The 20123-nt window shown below is 43.7% G+C and overlaps 1 protein-coding gene across 6 annotated transcripts in view; it reads left to right on the top strand.

The window, feature by feature from the left end:
* The window catches only part of frmd4ba (FERM domain containing 4Ba), a gene marked incomplete at its 5' end in the record, with an annotated part of 60362 nt that overhangs the window by 34826 nt on the left and 5413 nt on the right, over positions 1 to 20123 (top strand). For 4 of the 6 annotated variants that reach the window (XM_084062526.1, XM_084062521.1, XM_084062525.1 and 1 more), the window contains 15 exons: positions 602 to 658; positions 950 to 972; positions 5229 to 5312; positions 6075 to 6140; positions 7830 to 7887; positions 9506 to 9592; positions 15786 to 15862; positions 16470 to 16608; positions 17249 to 17393; positions 17517 to 17650; positions 17748 to 17864; positions 18278 to 18506; positions 18780 to 18836; positions 18942 to 19077; positions 19801 to 19965. In XM_084062526.1, the coding sequence (XP_083918652.1) occupies positions 602 to 658; positions 950 to 972; positions 5229 to 5312; positions 6075 to 6140; positions 7830 to 7887; positions 9506 to 9592; positions 15786 to 15862; positions 16470 to 16608; positions 17249 to 17393; positions 17517 to 17650; positions 17748 to 17864; positions 18278 to 18506; positions 18780 to 18836; positions 18942 to 19077; positions 19801 to 19965 (1574 nt within the window). The remainder of the gene's footprint in view (positions 1 to 601; positions 659 to 949; positions 973 to 5228; positions 5313 to 6074; positions 6141 to 7829; positions 7888 to 9505; positions 9593 to 15785; positions 15863 to 16469; positions 16609 to 17248; positions 17394 to 17516; positions 17651 to 17747; positions 17865 to 18277; positions 18507 to 18779; positions 18837 to 18941; positions 19078 to 19800; positions 19966 to 20123) is intronic. The other 2 variants (XM_084062522.1, XM_084062523.1) reach the window with 2 other exon arrangements.

Here is a 20123-nt window from a genome sequence, read left to right on the forward strand (position 1 = left end):
ATAATGTATCAGAGTGCAATACACCTCCCAACCGATAGGGTCGCGCAGTTGAAAGCATTTGGCAAAAAAACTAAGAAAATGGCCACCGATCAGATTAAATGCTTTTTATTGAACAATACGGAATATACGGGTATTTCTGAGGGCCCGTAAAGAATTTTAACATCCGTGGCCATGGGGTAAGCACTTTATATTTGAAATCTGAACGTTTATGTAGATGTATGGGCGATAAATGGAGAGAATACAAACACCAGGTTGAAGTTCATCCAAGACGGTCGTGACAGACGTCGTGTGATCCATGACTAGAATTTTAGTAGCTTTAACTACAACGTCGAATTAGACCTTTATAGCAGCCTTGTGTGCGTGTTTACATTCGTTTTACACTATTTAAATATGACTTGTGTTAATGTTATTAGAATGTATACGATTTCGAAAGCGTTCCAAACACGCGCACCCTCCCTATTCGGAGGTGTAATGGTTCAGTCGGTAACAGTGGGACGAGGTACGGGAGGAGGAGGAGGTTTCTCTCAAGTCAAGTCAAGTGTTTCGGACCTGAAGCTACACTTGTTTGTCAACCGATCACTTCTTCTTTTCCTACAAACAGGAGAATATCGAGGTGGAGAGTGAACATGTCTTCAAGTTAGCTGCGTTCGCGTTGCAGGTAAGAAAGAAGTGCAAGAGTTTGACGCACAGGCGTTCGAGACTGAATGTTATAATGATTAACTAGACATTTGAATCTGAAGCTGTGCGTCCTCCACACGCTGCTGCTGCAACATTTGAAAACAGTTGTCTGTGTGATCGGTTGGGCTGCTGCCATTGTTGTTTACATATGGATGATATGTTGTACTAAACTGGTGAGGTTATAATACACACACGAGTAAACTCAGTAGATGTTTCTTATTCGGGGTGAATTTATTTGCTCATGGGCTTTTTCTTTTTTTTTCCTCTAAAGGAAGCCAAAGGAGAATTCACAAGGTAAGCTCTATTGACATAATTATGCTGCAGACACAAATTATCTTTATACTTGTAAAATACCCGACGCATTTGATTGATTGATTGATTGAATGAATGCTTTATTTGACATACATGTAAACAGCACGAGGTACAGTCAGACATTTGAGCAGCTAAAATGATAAAGTCCTGGGGACTTATTTCCATTATGGTCCTATGTATTCAATTAATCAACATAGCATAGAAATAACACATTCTGTGGTTAGCCAAATATGTCTGGCCTGATTCTGACAAGGAGGAAGTACTAGGGTTTATTGATCTGTTTGGCCAAAGCTCAGTGTATGAAGAAGTCAGTGTAGTTGGTTAATGTTCAACTTAATTGGCTCAGATTTGTTTTTCACACTGGAGTTCCCTCAGTTAATAATTTCCTTGATGGTATTCTGCTCTGTTGACACTGAACTAAACTCTGGGCTGGGCAATTCCACTCACATTCTGGAAAAAATGTAAATATGTTGCCTTTACATAATTAAAACATACTTGCATTTTCTAGTTGAACTATTTCTGTGAGAGCTGATTCAATTGTTCCATGTGCTAAAGAAAAATGACTAAATGGCTGTCCCTCTGATGTCTTGGTAGTATTAAGTGTCATGTACACCTGGGGAAAGTGACTCAGACGTCTCTATGGATGTACAGTACAAGATTAGTCAGACAACACTGGTGGGATGTTATGCACGAGAAGACCACCAATCATTAACCACCTCCCAGGTGGGGATGGTGTTTTTTGTAGAAGACCTTGCACTGAAAGGCTTGACCCACTGATATGGTTTGTAGGGAGTTTTCACTCTATGAAATGAAGGGTACAAGCTGCGATGAGTAAACATTGGTCTGACTGAGAGTAGCAGAGCAGGTTTTGGCAGCAGACAATGTCTGTGTGTCCCAGCATGGTGCCCCTAGAGGCCCCTGTGCATTATTTGAACACAAAGCTTTGTGCCCTGTAAGGAATTGTAGTACATGTACGCTGTGACTGCACATAGCTATATAGAATGCTGAAAATGCAGTTTGAGTTCCTGCAAAACTGCTATCTTGGTTCTCTCAAGAACAAAATCGGCAGCATCCATTCGTCACTGTTAATGGTTCCAATGGTTTATTAAGTGTGATTGATAGAGGATGATTTGTTATTAAACATCGTCTCCTTTGCTATTATGCATGTTTAAACATTATTTTTCTTACTGTGCTTAGCCCTGGAGTACAGTGTGTGAGTTAGTCCAAACTTTCCAGCTCGTGTAGGTGTTGGGATGGGCCGTTCTTTGTCCACACTGTGAAAGCACAATAAACCAAAACCTGCCAAGAGATCTGTAAGAAAACCTGCCAAGGGATTCTGTAAGAATCAATGTCCTCAGAGAGTGTTGATTTAACTCTGAAACGTGTACACGCTTCAGTGTTAAATGAACTCTGAGGATTTTTACTGTGTAGGATTTCTTCCCTCCTCTCTTGCACGGATGACACCAATGCTGCATATACAGTTTCAGTGTTGTCCCATCGGGAGTATCAACACACTGAATCCATTACTTTTACTTTGATCTCTAGTTTGGCATCTAACATACTGTATCTGAAGGCAATACATGAAAATGCACTTTTCCTTTTGACTTCCATGTCTCAAAAATGTCTCCTTGGTACTGAATATTGGTACTTCTATTAGGGTAAAGTCTCCTAATACAACAACGTACGATATGTTAAAACATAGTGTTATTGTCTCAATAATATCCAATGCTAGCAAAGTGTTGCCACATCCCTATTTGTCGTAACATATGCTAGTGTGTCTCTTTCTCCTGTCTGATGCCTTTCATTTCTACCTCTGTGGCAGAGGGAGGCCAGTTAATCTCCTCATAAAGCATATGCGACTCCTCAAGACAGAAGCAAGCAAAGGGCCCTGTAGCGGTGAGATTAGATGTGGAGGAGTAAAGTTAGACCTCCTGTTCCTTCAGCTAGCATTAAGCCTGCCTTATGGAGGACGAACCAGTAGACTGGGTTGCCCAAAATGTAGACAGTCTGGCGTCAGGAGGACTCACCATAGTGATGTCATCATCATGGTGGTCTCGTCTGACTCTGAGCCAGTTCCCTGCCAAACGTTGAATTAAACTACATCATCTGATTTCGAGCTATGCTCGGGTTGATAAGGTTAGTCTACTTGTTGCTAAACGCAAATTTCACATTTGTAGTGAGTACCCACATTACTATGGGTACTGTGCGTAATCTGTAATATAGCATGATGAATATAGCAATCATGGGTGTCACGTCATGGCATTGTTTTACTACAATTGAATTTAATGCACTGCTACTGCACCGCGTTTGAGAAAGACCAATGTTGTTTGTGTACAGCGCTCTGATTCAATACACGCCATGACAGTTTTAGCTCTCTGCTCTATTTGTATGTGTAGACTGTAGTTATTGGTTCATTCGTGGCGATGGGGAATCCCGCAGGCTCTGTCATTGTATTACCTCAACAACAGTCACCCAGTCTCAGCCCAGTGCAATCGCTGACACATGAGTATTATCTCTCCCACACTAGCTGGGCTGAGCTGTACTGGGCTGGGCCGGGCTGTACTGGGTGTAGGAATTGCCCCCACGCTGCAGGAAGATAACAGACGTAGTAATGAATTCCAGATTGCTGACAGGGCAGTGTGGCTGTGTGGAGTAGATCACCCCGACAACACCAGGCCCCAGCGCCCCATAAAATGTATGCCATCAAACTCCCAGTGAAGTGCCATGGCAGCAAAACCCAGTCAGCCTAGAAGAGGCGGCTACTAGGAGCAGTGATTCAAGTAGCTCTGCATGTGCAGCGGTTCCCCCGCCCCCTTTATATGTTTAGTTTTTTTTTATTTAGTTTAGTAAGCTGGTTCATATAACTGGATAATTAAAGGCCACCCTAGCATATAGCATGGGATTGTCAGCTTCCATTATCATGATTATCATCTTAGGATTCATGTACACTTGATGTTGAGAAAAGTCAAGTTCAGCTAAAACAGAATTTCGCCTAACATGGTCTTATTAACTCTTAATATCGTGGTTATTTGTCTTTTATATGCTCAGCTAGTACAATGGAAGTGGAGCACGCTGCAAGTGTTCCAGGATGTCCTAATGTTTTATTTTATGTTGGAGGATTAGGAAATAGGAACGGTCTGGCCCACAGGTTTGAGTCCTGTCTTGAGAAGCCAGGGCCTATTTTGGAATAGCACTGGGACTCATACAGTACCTTTCAACACTGCGAGGGTTTGCCAAGTGCTGGTGAATGGCTTTTGTTCAGGGCTCCAGTAGACTGGCCTGCCAAGCCATAGCCCTCTTTTGTCCTGTAGCAATTGTAGACCAAGTTCTCCCCCCACATGTTGTTGCAGTGACTCAGGGTTCACTATCGCAAACCTTGACAGTGACATACACCACAGTTTGTCCACACTGATAATGCGCTTATATTTGCAGTGTTCATTCGATCACTTTCAGTCTCTGCTTAACATTTCTCGTCTGTGATTGTGTGTGAATGCTACCTACTGGGCTACTACATGGTTGGCTGGTTGATCTGAATTGGTACATTGGCATGATGTTCATTCTATACATAACTTTACGCTGAAGTACCCATATGGGTCCATGTTTTAGTTAAATGAACACCAAAGATTTAACTGTGTAGAATCTTTTATAAATGTACTTTTTTTAGCACCTTAAAAGGCACCCACGGTTTCCTGCTCATGTGCTTCTATAATTGTACTCTGGCAGGACATAAGTAAAGCTACAGCATAATCTTGGCAAGCGTCAGTGCTTTTATAGATAAGAATATGGAGAGAAAAAAAGATCCTGACGCCGCACCTTTTGGCTTTGATTTGCAATTGTGAGTTATCTCTGCCATGCGTTAAGTCTTAGAAATTCAAACCACACTGCACAAACACATGGAGAAGGTCTCTCTGCTCTATCATATCATATCTTCTGAGATTCGTATCTAAACATTTACCTTAACTTCTCATACGTTCTGCATACTGATTTATTGAGCTCCTTTAAGGTCAAAACAGGACATGTGAGATTTATGAGCACTGAGGGTGTCACGTGTAGGAGGCCTAGTAATTAGACAGTAATAACATATCTTTGATCAGTCAACAGTATAATTTCTGAGACTTTACTGTGTCCCTCCCAGCTCTGTAGGATAGATGAGGTACCCACATCCACATTGAAACGGCTCCAGAAAGGACACTAGAGTTAGTGAATTGGTTAATCATAAGATTTTTTTTTTCTCCCAGTGCCGAGACTACCAGATCAGACCTGAAGCAGCTCCCAGTTCTGCCCACCCGAGTCTTGAGGGAGCACCCTTCTCTCGCTTACTGGTAAGTTATGTCAACTGCTGGAACCTCTGGAAAAAACAAAATACAGCACAACATGAACACACTGCCTGCTACCCCGGCCTCTTCCACCTGCAACTTGCACCCCTTCAAACCACCCATCAAATGGCCTCAGCGGTCTGTAACACCTGGCTGCACAAAGCAATTATTTCCCCAGATGAGATGAGCATGCATGCCTGCCTGGCACCAACAGAATCTTTCCCTCTGATGGGGCAACTAATTAATGCCAGGGCTATGTTAATTAGGTTTGCCCATTAGTTCTGAGAAAGAAAGAACAGGGTAATGCCGACAGAGGTGAGGCCAGCCGCGCTACAATCTTAAATTGTTCCTGGCTTTCTCTTTGAATATTTGCTCCTTTCTCTCTATAGAGTTTTGGTTCCTTTTCCTCTGTGCATGCCCTTATCCTGCCAGTGATCTGAAGTGACTGTAGCAGCGGGACTTAGATCAATTGTCAGAATAAATGAATTGTGTGTGTGTGTTTCTGCTAAGCTACAGGGCATACAGTCCCACCACCTTTGTAAAAGGGTATGATTGCTGTGATATGGTGTGTTTGTGTGCGTGCACACGCACATGCACATAAAAGAGAGAGAGATGAGAGCCACGGTGGGCCAGTAGGCCAGACAGAATTTTCTGCATGAGCAGACATAGTGTTTGTCAGAAACAGGGCCATCTCGTACTCCCTCTCTGGTTGGTGGTGTGTAGCACTTGATGGATTTTTCATTAACGGTTTGATCCCTTCCATTGCAGCGAGGACCGAGTGATCGAGCATTACAAGAAGCTAAAGGGGCTGAGCAGAGGACAAGCCATTGTGCAGTAAGTTGTGGCATAAATAATAATTATAATAAACTACTTTATTTATATATCACCTTCCAAGCACAGACTGATTGACATGGGTAAAATCACAATATGTAAAATTATCATAATTTATAATCTCACATATTTCATACTTTTTTCTATGCCACTTTTGTAGCGATTGAATGTATCATGTACATTTATAATCTAAATCAAAGGTTTGTTGTGTTCCCGGTTCAACTTTTCTGGTTTGTGTGGAGGTGTAGCAATCGTAACTCCGGGATCTGTAATAATGACGACTGATGTTGCTAAATTCACCAGAACAATCCCGCGTGGGAATTACGGTTTCGGCTCAACCCTGTGTAACACCACAGTTGTAACAGAGAACATAACACCAGCAACCACAGCAACAGAAGTTTTTCTGTTTGAGAGGTAGATGATAACTAATCCAGTGTAGTCCCTGTCTGTTAATGGGTTAAGATACCATTGACCACTCCTTATTAAGACCTGAGGCCGATTCTACTAATGCCTTCTAAATCAGTAGTTGTGCCAAGGACCCCCAAAATGATATTGTATATGGCCACGGACCCCCATCTGAAAATGTTTTGTGCCAGGGACCCCCCAGATAATATTTGTGTTAAACAATTCAAAATTATTCAAAAATGTTCAAACACTTACAAGATTTTTTTTAAATGTGAGCTTTTATATCTGCTATTTATGGGAAACACTGTTCTAAATCATAAGAGTTTTCTTAAGAACTTATTTTGCTATATAGCTAAAATCTAAAATTACACGAGAGAGAGAGAGAGAGAGAGAGAGAGAGAGAGAGAGAGAGAGAGAGAGAGAGAGAGAGAGAGAGAGAGAGAGAGAGAGAGAGAGAGAGAGAGAGAGAGAGAGAGAGAGAGAGAGAGAGAGAGAGAGAGAGAGAGAGAGAGAGAGAGAGAGAGAGAGAGAGAGAGAGAGAGAGAGAGAGAGAGAGAGAGAGAGAGAGAGAGAGAGAGAGAGAGAGAGAGAAAACATTTTTGCACGATCGCATGCGTGTAGTCTGCACACCTTGTCCGGGCCGTGTGAAGATGCATTTGACTGAATCCAGCCTGTGACCTCAAATGTTTGACACTGCTACTATATGCGTGGTTGACCAGGGTCCCCAGGGCTCTACCTGTATATGTGGTCCACTTGCATTTCCCAAGTCTACATCAAATCTCTTAGCCAAAAATAGCAGATCTACATGCTCACAATGCGTCACTTTGTGAGCTTATACTATTTTCGCAGAATGTTCACCCCCAATGTAGGGATACTGGCTGGGGTTCATTTATGCTGTCCTGCCCTATGGTGGTTGTCGTCGTACGTGTCGGACGTGCCGGTCCCCATGCTAGAATGCGTCATTAATTAGGAACGGCTGCCAGCTATGGGAGGGGGGGGGGGGGGGTGACAGACCTCCACTGTGTGTTTTACCCAGGAACTGCAGCTCAAAGCTAACCCGGGTCATTTACGGACAAATGATTTGTGCCCTTGAATTGATCAATGGACTCCCTCCTCCTGTCAGAGCCCTGAAAGAAATCGATTGGCCTTCCACTGAAAATGACTGTGGCTTGTGAATAGCTATGGCTTAAATCCCACTCTGTCCCGCAGTACAACGGCCACTGGTTGACAGTGATTAAGTGTAAGTGGTGGAATTACTGTTAACCTGTTCCCATCTCTTCTTCAAAGGTATCTTGCCCTAGTACAATCCCTGCCGACATATGGAGTCCATTACTACCCAGTGAAGGTAAGACCAGCACCCTGCGTACACATACACTAGCTTCAGTGGAATGTTCTTCCATCAGCACACTGTCTTCTCCACATTCTTCTGTTAACTGACAGTGGTTCTCAACCCTGGGGTCGCGACCCCCATAGGGGTCGCCAAACAATCTGGAGGCGGCGTTAGATTAAAAAAGTAAATCCGAATTTAAAAAAATCATAATTAAAAATACATTTCATAATTTTCTGTTATCTTGGTTAATATTTCAGTGGAAGCACAATAAAATAGAAGCAACATCAAGATTGAATTAGTAGGCAAACATTTTCGGAGGAGGAGAGAGAGTGAGGAAGTTGTGTATGTGTGTGGGGCTGGTGTGGCTGAATGTAGCTGCCCTAGCAAGCTAGCTGGCTCTGTGCTCGGCCTCCTTGCGCTTCCACGACTTGGTGCGGCTGCTCTCAACAGCCCTGGGAGTCTGGGACCAGCCCTGGGATGGTAGATGGAACGGTGGATAGATCTTCCTGTTACAATAAGATCCATTTAAAAGTACCACACAACTGACAAGTATCGCGACTGTGACCGCAAGTGAGAAACTCTTATGTGGGTATAACGTTGAGGCACAGCTGTTTACAATGCGATGCAAACACCAGCAGGAGTTTGGATTCACCTGTCATGATATGAATTGATCTGCCCCACCGTGTAGCTGCTGTGCTGAGGTTCTGACACATTTAGGCTTAAGGCCGGTGAACATGACGCGGTATCCAAATGACACTGTAGCTTTTTCGACATAAGGAGAAATGTGGGAGGCTACTGCAGCTGCGGGAAGATGCACACTTCCTCTTGTACGCACCTCTGTTTAATTTATTTTTTACATTAAAGCACTTAATAAAATGTTTTTGTTTTGATATTTTATTTAGCCTATTATTAATTATAGCAGTCTGTATGTGTGCACGCACGGTTGGTAAATGTGCGCACATGCACGCGCATTTGTTCAGTGCATGTATATTGTTAGATCGTTGAGTCGCGAAGGACGGGGATCGCGTGACTTGGGCAAGTCTATTTTGGGGGTCGCCAGCCAAACGGTTGAGAACCACTGAGTTAACACACCATCTTTTCCATATTCTTCCGTCAACACACTGTCTTGTCCTCTTGTCTACATTGATTTAAGGACTAATTTCACAACTTTCTCATTAGATAGCAAACCTTTTCCTCCATACAACAGGGATTTTATTTATATACACTTTCTATATATATGTATGTTTTGTTAGATTTACACAAATTAGAATTAAAACAAGGTGCAGTCTCACAGACACAATTTGTACAAGTGAGGGAAAAATACAAATGGCTTTAATTTTCAAAATATGCTTAGTTTGCCGAAACTGAAGTTGTTTCCTTACTCCTCTGAGCCACATCAACTGACTTTTCCTACCTAAACTCATTAAATCAGGGTTTCTGAAGAGATCAAACAGTGGTGTTAAAATGACTCTGTCTGCAGAGTTTTTAAGGCTCCTTTTAACTGCATTTGATCCCTCCTTGCATCGCTATTGCTAAAAGCCTAATGGGGTAATTGCGTTGGTCCTTTCTTTTCAAACTCCTACCAATAATCCTCCCTCTAATGAGCGGTGTTCTGTGTGTCCTTTTCACACAGGATAAACAGGGCATACCGTGGTGGCTGGGAGTTGGCTACAAAGGCATCGGCCAGTACGATTTACAGGACAAGCTGAAACCAAGAAAGGTAGGCTGGTTATCAACACCAGGCCAGAACAGCGGGGGGGCGGGATTCTGTGATTCTGTTAGTCTGTCTGTGAGCAGCTAATCTGGGCACCGTTGGGGACCAATGGATGTGAAACTCGCACACCGAGGAAGAACTTCTACCCCAAACTCTGCCTCATTTATCAGAGATGTTGCATCTTATTCAAAACACACTTTTTAGCACTACTACAGATTTTGTCCAAAACTGTCACAAATGTGATCATGACTCCAAATTGAGTAGATCGGCTATTTTTGGCGTATAGTATATAGTATATATAAGAGATTTGGTGTATAGCGGAAAGAAAGAGGGGACCAAGTATAGATTCCTGGGGGGGTTTAAGACATTTGTTGGAAAAAAACAGCAGTGTTTGTGAAATTGTATGTGTTTTCTTTTTGTACATGAATAATGGTGCTTTGTATTGATTGAACCCTCTATCTGCTATTTTTGCAAACCCTTAGCCTGGGATCCAGACTGCTTCGCTACGTTCGGCGGATTTTGTTTTCTCACTCGCAATACAGTCTGGAAAGCCTCCTATCTCCTTGCACAAACGAGTGAAAACAACTTGTGGCTTCTGATTGGTCTGTAGGGGGAGCGGGACCAGTGTTGTCCAATGTATGGCAAAACTCGAGTCACTTCCTGACTCGAGTTTTGCCTACGTCATTAAAATACGACTCAAATAGGAGGCTGGCCAGACTGATAAGCGAAGTGAGAAAAAAAATCAGCCGTACGTAGTGAATCAGGCTGGATCCCAGGCTAGCAAACCCTCCCATCACCCGATTCCTCCCACTTGTTGATCCCACCAAATTGCAAATAATTGAAGCAAAAAAAGCCTATTTTCCCATCGTGAGTTATGAGGAAATGAAAAAAGGGAGATTTCTGTAGAAGGGAGTGGAGGAGGGAAATATTGGTTTGACTGGGGTGGAATAAAGGTTACAGTGATAAGAGCATGTACAGTAAAATCAGACAGTGGGATAACAACATTGGGATGAATAGCCTTGAGGATTATAAAACACCTGACAAAACACAGCTTTGGAATGAAAAAAAAAACACATGCCTATCAACTTGCCTGCATCTGCCCTCCCCTTTTTATTCGTGAGATATAATTTAGGTAACTTTTTGTAGCAACCCAAACACATGTTTCTCCCAGACCCTTTCATTACTGCCCTCGTACCTGTTCTGTGTGGCAGCAGCCTGTTGACATAGTCGGGTATGCTGTTAACATTGAATACCAAGGCATTAATGGGCATGGCCCACTTATTAAACCCACCACAGCGCCTCTGTCTAAAACCCTCCCAGTGGAAGGTGTAATTATGGCACTCTGTGGGGAGCAGCAGTGCGCTGGGGCTGGCACTCTGCCAGCATGGGCTGGGTGGGTGGGGTCGGAGTTGGTGTTGGAAGGTAGGGGTTAAAGATTGTGGGTGGGGGGGTGTTTAGCAAACTGAACTAAACTGTCTTCCCCATCCCCAACACCTTTGCACAAGCAGGGGGCACTCACAGATTTTTTTTTTTCAAAGTACACAACTTCTGTCCTTGTTTCTGTTTCTGTAATGGGGAACTCTGTGATCTGGCAAATATCGATAGGGCTTACTTTCCTAGCTGCCAGGCATTGTTTGCAGTCGTCCCCCCCGCCTCAATTCAGCCCGCTCTCATGCAGTGCTTGTTATGCAAAGCTGGCTGTCATTGTTCATAGAGGGCACACAATGATCGACCAATAAAACACATTTACCTTGGTAGGGGGCTTTGGGGCGGGGGTGGAATTGGACAGCAGCAGTTGTACAGTGACCCATCTTGGGTGTCAGGAATGTATAGATAAGTTTCGCCCTGGAGTTTCGGTGACATTCAGAAACCCACTACAGGGGTTGACATTAAGTAAAATTTGTGACCGGAACATTTTACTTTTAATTCGGCAAAAAAAGTCAAACATTGACCCTCATATTGAACAAACCAATCTGATGCAATGGTCATTTATTTTAAAACTTAATTAAAGATTTGGAGCAGAGGTTCTGCCTTGGCCGACTGGAAGTGTGTGTGCAAAGTTTCACGCCGATCAGCCTTTGGCCTGGCAGAGACAATTATATTATGTTACTTTTTCTCCTTTTCTTTAAGCAATATTTTAACTGCCCAAAGCAGCCGCAGGTCAGTGTTCCATAGCCTTGCACTACGATAGTTTAACCTCATTATCTTCACTGTATCATGTCAGTGTCTTCACCACTTAATGAATGGGCTGAAGCTCAACAGATCCCCCCTCCCCTGTTGTGTTTTAAGAGAAGTTGGCACTTCTCTAAGTCTGAATACTTTCATTTTGTTTATGTACAGCATATCTACAGCATCAGTAAGATCCTAATAATTTATCTGAGATTGTAACAATTGACCCAATTTCAAATGGACCATTTACGGGGTCATTTTTACACTGTCAGAAATCAAATAACACTGAAGATTTTACTGTGTGGAAGTGGGCAGGGACAAGAGAGGAGAGATCGTCCAATCAATCACACAAGGAACCAGACACAGAAAGATACCGATGTCATGTTGAGATTTATTTATTCTCTTTTGAGCAATAGCATGACACCTTGGGTCGTGTCTGGCTACCTTGCACCCTCTCCCAGCGGGTAATGGGACACTCTCTACCCGCCACATGCTGGTGAACATATGATGACCCAGCAGACTCAAAATAAATCTTCAGTTTATTATGGATGACATACTTAAAGCTTGGAGCTAATAGGAATTTCCCCACAACTGATCTTCTTGCAAACTAACTTAAAACAATGTTTACTGTCTATCATATTTGATGTACAGTCAGTGTGTGTTGAAACAAAAGCATATTATCCATGTGACTTGTTGTTGTCTTCTAACGCTACAGCAATGTTTGGAGCTTAGTGTGGAAATGTACAGAGCTGCCAGCTACTTCAAGTTGACTGTGTGACGTGGTGCGAGCAGGGTGGGGTGGCATATCCTGTACAGGCGTGTGTGAGTCAGGACCTTTGACGCATATTTACAGTATGTACAGATGATTTTGCAGCGTCTCAGCCCGCCGGGGGTCCTTTAGGCTGTGGGATGGGTCCAGATCTTGAACATTTGGAGCCGATCTGAAACCACAGGCATTTTTGGCACACTTCCACCCGCCTCTAATGAGGAGTTCCAACCAAACTGAGGGATATGAATGCACTGAAGATAGGGAAATTCTGTATAATTGGCCAAACATCATGTGACCATTTCAGCTACTGTTTTTTTTTTCTTTCAGGGATAGTTTGATGAAAAGGAAGAGTTCTATTTGAATGTGTTTTTTTGTTTTGTTTAGTTAGAACTTTTTGTTTTTACCGGTGTGTTTTAATGACCCCGTTTTTTAACCCTGTATGGAGGCGTTTAGCTTGTTGTTAGCTTGTGTGCAGGGCTACATGATTCCTTGTTTTTCCATGTATACTGACAGGAAGTAAATGTGACTTGAGATGTCTGAGGTGTGTCTCGTATTTGACATATTTTGGCACTAGTTCATCGGTGTTCATAGTTGCCTGCTCACCAAAGGTTGCACGCGTATTGACACACAAGTGTGGAGTTTCACCTCTAGGTCTAATGACCCAGTTGAGTGTGATTTGCCCGTTATCTGTCATTAGAACGTAAATGGTGCTAAATAATAGCGTCCTCGGGGTGTGAATTGGCATGGGGTGTTACCCCCACAATGGGATGGGTTTGTGGGATGCGGGGAGCTGGTTCCCTTTTGTTTACTAATTACCATGCTCTTCGTTTCACTGGCAGACTGGCTATGATTGATTAGGATCACTGTGTTGGCCGGATCAACGTGACGAGCTCTTGTCTGGAAGCTAGTGTCTTGGAAAAAAATATTTAAAAGCCTGGGGGCGCCAGGATAGATGAGTTTGACTTTTACTGTTTGCTCTCCACTGGAATATTAAAGGTTATTGGATTCACATTAAGTTCTTACTGTGCCGTGCCAAAAATGACAAGTATCCCTTTTAACCACTTAAACCCTATATATTTTATTTACCGTTGTGAGCTTGTAGATCTGCTGATTTTGCCAACTGTTCGCCTTATTTTCACAGAGTGTTCATCTATTATGAGTATGACATACCCAGAATAGGGTAGTCCTAAGAGTCCTAAAAGCTAATGGCTTCAATTCTGACAAAACTACTGAAACCCAACTGTGTCGTCTGTTTTAAATATTATAGTAATCAGTTAGTTCAGTTAACTTGCTACCGTATATTATAAACAGCCTTTAGAAGGGCAGTGACAGATTCTTCCTCAGATTGGGCCTGGTAACACGGCTAATGAATGTACTGTTACGTCTTCACATGGAGGTGAAGGGGGCCCTGGCCCTGCTATTAATGATTAGACCAAAGTTGTATATTACTAACACGTTTGCCTTGGGGCTGCGGTGGGAGTGTAGCATTGACTGGACTCAATAAACAACAGGGATTTGTGTGGTATTTACAATATGAAAAGCGGAGGCGTGTTCCCCAGAAGGAACGGGAAGATTCACAGTAAAAGCTTGTTGTTCCCCCCCTCTGATCTGAGGCTGAAGGGGCGCAAAGAAAATATAGGTGAAATGGTCTCAAGAACAGGAAGGAAGACCAGGACCTATGTAGGTAATAATACTATACTCTGTGTGTGTGTGTGTGTGTGTGTGTGTGTGTGTGTGTGTGTGTGTAACCTGTTCATCTGGTTTGACTGAAAAGGAAGTAAGTAGGATAGAGGGCAAAAGAATGAGAGAGGGCCTGGTAGCGCGCATGTGTGATAATCAATCTGTGTGTGTGTGTCTGTGAGTGGGAGAGGTGAGTGTGCTAAAGAGAATTCATGTGACCACAGGGCGGACCTCGTTCTGTGCAGAACAGTGCAAAGCATAGTAAAAGCTGCCTGCCAGTGCAGTGTGTGTGAGGTGTATGTGATGTCACAAGGGGGAGGGGCGTTAAAAGGGGGCGGGGCCAGCTCAGCTGAAACTCTTGCAACACCTACATGGCTTTCCTGAGATCAGACAAGAGAGCGTATTGTTCGAGGAAGCTCTAGCCCTGTGGGAAACTCAAACTAGAGGATTCAATACAAAACCTAGAGAATTCACTAGGGACCGAAACAAAACTCACCCCCCCCCCCGGTAAGCCCCACCATTTTGTACACTTATTATACCTGACAAGAATACTGGAGATCATTTTATAAATGTATTTATTATTATTATTATAAAAATCATAGTATCATAGTCTGGCATTTGTTCCCTTCTTGCCTGGTGTAGTCAGATACAGGACACTGTTGTGGTGTGTGTCCACAGTTACTTTTAGATATAGAGGGTATGTTCTACAAACGTGTTCGCCATGTACTGTAGAATCAAGGATGTGGCAAGTTTTTATAACATGTTCAAATTATATATGTAATGGTGCGTTTATTAGTGAAACGTAGGTTTACCCTGAACAATATAAGCGAAACCATTTGAAAGTTCTATTTTCAAGCACACTGCTCTAAACAGCCAGAGCCAGCACTGGCTCCCTGGAGCAGATGTTTCACCCTGACTCAGAAAACTCCTTGTCCTGTTTTCAGTGCTCTTGCTCCAGGGCACAGTGAAATGAGAAGCTTGCCAGGCAGGACTTTACGCTTTGCTGTTGCAGCAGCATCATAATTGATCCTCTGTTAGACTGATCTTACACCTGACTGCCCAGTCGACTGCACATTGCAGGGTCCACAGCTAGTTTGGTTATTGTGATGTCCTTGTCCATGTTGTGTGTTGTACCGTGCAAAGGATGCAACTTGTAAGTTGAGCTTAGGCTGACTGCTGTGTTGGATGCCCTCTGTTACAGATGTTGATTTGAGATTCACCTGGTATCCTAGATTATTTGAAGCACTACAATGTTCTTTTTGCACTCAACTTATGTGACTGTATTTACTCTGTCGCTTGTTGACTAGAGTTCTTCATGTTACTCTTATTTACACTTGTAAGTCGCTCTGCTAAATGCCTAAATTGTCAATTGTTATATGAGGAAACACGTGTGCCGTGCGGGAAACCATCTCTGAATTACTGGGTATATGAATCAATGAATGTTTGTTTTGCATCTGTGACTATCAAACTGCATTTCAATAGAGGTCCATATGCAAATTGAGTGTGGTTGGTTGCATCATGGTTTCTTATGTACTCAATGATGTGTCCTCACTGTCCTGTCATGTGTTCCTCTCTCTACAGTTGTTTCACTGGAAGCAGTTGGAGAATTTGTATTTCCGTGAGAAGAAATTCGCAGTGGAAGTGAACGACCCACAAAGGTCAGAGAACGCAAACCACTTAATTTAACTAACTACTTTCCTAATAGGCTGGCCCCTGCTCACTTTCTATTTTAGCCACTGCTTTCTAGCTATAGCCTAGATGTCCTTATCATACACCTTGGCCTGCTTGAAAGGAGTCTGCAGCCTGCGGTCCATGTAGAGTACCATGTTAATAGCTGTAACTCGTCTTCCCGCTGTTAAGAGCCCCACTGCAGCATTCCAAGGGCTTCTTTACACTGTTCACACAGGTTTTATATGGTGCTACGAGCCACCTCTAAGCTGTAATTACGGTCCACTGATCCAAAGACGCCTTTTACGCTGCTTCCCCCTTCCTCATCAATGTATTGTGTTACAGAAGCAGCCACTTGTATAATTTGGTTGATGATTTAATTATAGAGTGGTTTCCTAATTCCTTCTTCATGGCTTTTAAATATTTCATGTCGTTTTTTTAATCACAGTATTTCCCGAGTTGTTGTGTTATGAAGGTATTAACTTGTTTTTGTTGTTGCTGGAATTGCTCCATGCTGCAGCACAAATAATACCCTGCAGAGGCACAAATAATACATTGCAGTGGCTTTATTTGCATGTTTGTTTGTATGTTTCTCAGAAGGACAGTGACCAAGCGTACTTTCGGGCAGTCGGGGCAGGTCATCCACACATGGTATGCCAGCCACTCTCTGATTAAAACCATCTGGGTGATGGCAATCAGTCAGCACCAGTTCTACCTGGACAGAAAGCAGAGCAAAGTGAGTGCTCCTCTCCTCTCCTCTCCTCTCCTCTCCTCTCCTCTCCTCTCCTCTCTGCTCCTCTCCGCTCCTTGCCTTGCCCTGGGTCTAATAATCTGTTCTTATCAAAGCTCCCCAGACAATATCTTTCCGTTCTATCTACATTTATAGTACATTTTGCTCATCCCTGGGGATGGCTTTATGCATTAGCCAACATGGCTAGACCTCTGCTCAGCTATGTCCTTGTGATTCGTTCATCAGCAAGTTCCAGAAATTGGGTTCTAAATCATTTTCCAAGAAAATTGTGCACAACTTAGTGTCAGAATGCTGTGAAGGTATTGTATTTATGTTGCATATTTGCAACAGCATCAGGGCCATTATAGGCTATGAGTGGTTTCTGTGTGATGATGAGTGCATGTGTGGGGGGCTGCAGTCGAATGAGGATATTCAGCCTGTTTTTCTCAGAGGCAGATGGTGTGTCAGTGTTCATCCAGGAATAGTGCCGGGCCTGATTGATGAGACAGCGCTCCGCTTGGATTCCCGAGCATGCAAATGTAGCCGCCGCTATCGCACTGCAGTGCACCATCATTAAGATGAAATACTGACAAATTCATCTCCCTGTCCCTCTCCTGCTTGCCCCCACTTACCTTCTTCCTCCTAGCAGTCAAAGATTACAACAACCAGGAGTTCAGGAGACATCGCCATGGACCTCACAGAAATTGGCGCACCGCGGATCAGTAAACTGTCCAGCATCAACAGCAAAGACCAAATCATCATGGCCAGCAACGGGAGCCTCATCTCAGCTGGTGTGTGAAGAGTTAACAATCCATCTCCTAACAGCTACTGTTCTGTTCTGCTTCACATCGTACTGATGTGAGCGATGATTTATTGCTTTAATTCGTTGTTAATAAGATCCACGGCTCTTGCAGGTTCTGCCGACTCCGAGGTCAGCGAGGAGCAGAAGAAAGAGAAGATTGCTGAGCTGAAGAAGAAAGAGCAGGATCTTCAAGGTACCCTGTCTCAGAAACTGGGGGAGTTGAAGAAGATTTGCATGAGAGAAGCGGTGAGTGTCTGTACTGGACCATCCACTGTTACTTTAATAATGAACGTGTGTCCAATTGTCATTTTCTCATTCCAATTCGTCTTTGTCTCATGTCCAGGAGCTCACAGGCCGGTTGCCCAAAGAGTACCCACTGGCGACAGGGGAAAAAGCCCCCCATGTCCGACGACGCATGGGTACAGCCTTCAAGTTGGATGATCTTTTCCCATATGATGCGGTTAGTATGACTACTACAAATGTATCCATCATCTAACTTAATTGTATGACATTTCCTGTTAAGGTTATCAGTTCATTTACATTTGTTACCTCTTCAGGGGGAAATGTATGTGTCAGCTGAACATGAGTTTTAAACTACATTTATACCCTGATGTAAGGCAGACCTGAAACAAGTTATCCTACTATAGATGCGCAAAATCTCTGTCTGTGTGTCTGTAGTTCACGTATCTTGAAAACTGTCAGAGAACCGTTACTTTACATATCCAAGTCAATCATATTAGGTATAAACTCAAAATGCAGTTGCTAGTTGTCCCTCTGAAGTGGCTGTTCAAAATACTTTCATGGCCCAGCTACTGCTTACATTGCTGGGAAATTCCCCATTAATTGATGTTTGTTCTGTACCTTTTCCTTCAGGACCCCCACCTGAGGAACCTGGAGAGCCGCTTCGCCCTGCAGCAGAAGATTGTGGAAGCAGCCATGAAGCTCGCTGGCGAGGGTGACCTGGGCAAGACGGTCAAGAAGAAGAGGAGGAGCAACTGCCTGGACGCCATGAGGAAGCTGCAGGAGATGGAGACGGAGATCAACGCCTACAGGATCAAGAAGGGAAGGAAACCTACGCAGAGAGCCTCGCTGATCATAGCAGGTACACCAGGTGTCTTATCAGTACACAAACATCACAGACAGACACCAAGATAACATGGTTTATGCTGCACTGAGCATATGAAAGGAATCAAAGCCTGATTCCCCTGCAGCACTTTGTCTGTGCCGGGTTGAAAGTCAAAAGCAGAACACCTCATGACTTTGATTGTTATCTGGTGGAAATTGATTAAACGCATGGTGTCCCTTTTTTGGTTCGAAAAAGTACAAGGAAACATCAGTAGTCATCTCTGAACACCTTTCTCTCTCATGTTGTTAGATGACATAAACCCTGCGGAGCTCAGCTCGCTGTCTGACAGCCTCAACCTGGAGGATGGTGAGTGCCGTTGAGATCAATGTGTTTTCAAATACGCTTCTCCTCCTGTCACATAAACCTGTGCTATACATCTCAGGATATTAACCGCATTTTCTATCCCCTCAGACGATGAGCTCGGTTCCCAGCGGCTTCGTTCGCGATCGATCCAGTACTCCCCCAGGCCCCACCACGCAGACACGCTGGACATCCATTACCATCAAGACAGACGAGCCTCTGCCAATGACCAGCTCTCAGACAGCAGGTAGACATCAGCAGCTGCGGGCACTGAGGCACAACGGGACGTGTCTTCTTATACCATAGCATGCTGAAGACGTGTTTTTGTTTTTCTTGGGGCCCTGAGAGCAGCTAGTATGGACCTGCAGATTAGAACCAGGGAAACATTCTTGCTGGTCTCCACCTCCTCCTTCGTTCTCTCTCTCTCTCCTTTCTCCTGCCTCCCTGCCAGCCTTCCTCTTATCAGCCCAAACGCGCCCAGGCTTTAAAAATAGACAGGAGGGGAGCATGTCACTGCCTGCTAAGGAGCAGACAACAATCCCAAGCAGAGTGGAGGAGGAGGGGAAACAGGAAAGTGGTTCTGGAAACTCTGGAGAGTTTAAATGGCATCTGCTGGATGACTACTAAATGATATGGATGATGTGTTGCCCAGAGAGGAGAGCCAGTATTCAGTCATTCGCACTCATTTCATTCAGACACTGTTGCCGTAATGATATTTGTTTGCTGGTCCATGAAAAGAAAGATCAATGAGCTGTGAAATGACAATCATCCAGGTGAAAGTGATAAGTAAAATGCTATGATGTTGGAATTATGTTATTTTATTAGGTTTAGATTTGTTCTTTGTGTTTTGTTTTGAGAGCGAGCAAGGACAAGCAAGGGGGTGAGTGTTTATCTTGATGAAGAGCACTTCCCTGGAAGAAGCAGCTTTTGAAAGCATTGTTCTTATCTGATCTAATTTAATCTCTTCCAGATTAAATTATGGTCAAGTCCAGGAATCACTGCACTACAATCACCGCGACGCCTTGTCGAGTCACGGCAGCCCATACACGCCGTCCTCTAGACAGCCCCGGGACACACGCAGCATGCCCCCCACCCCCCTCCTCACCCGCAACGCCTACAGCAGCACCCAGCTCAGGTACAGAATGATGTTCCAGATCGACCCCTCCTTGCATGCCCATCCACATACATGCTTTGATAAGTGAACATCTCAGCCTCATCACCTGCACCTGTGAGCCAATTAGTGAGCCAGCATGCTGTTCAAAAAAGCCCTATGTGTCACTGACACATGCAAAT

The sequence above is a fragment of the Gymnoscopelus microlampas genome (genome assembly GCF_963454915.1).
Source record: "Gymnoscopelus microlampas genome assembly, chromosome: 7".
Lineage (NCBI taxonomy): Eukaryota > Metazoa > Chordata > Actinopteri > Myctophiformes > Myctophidae > Gymnoscopelus > Gymnoscopelus microlampas.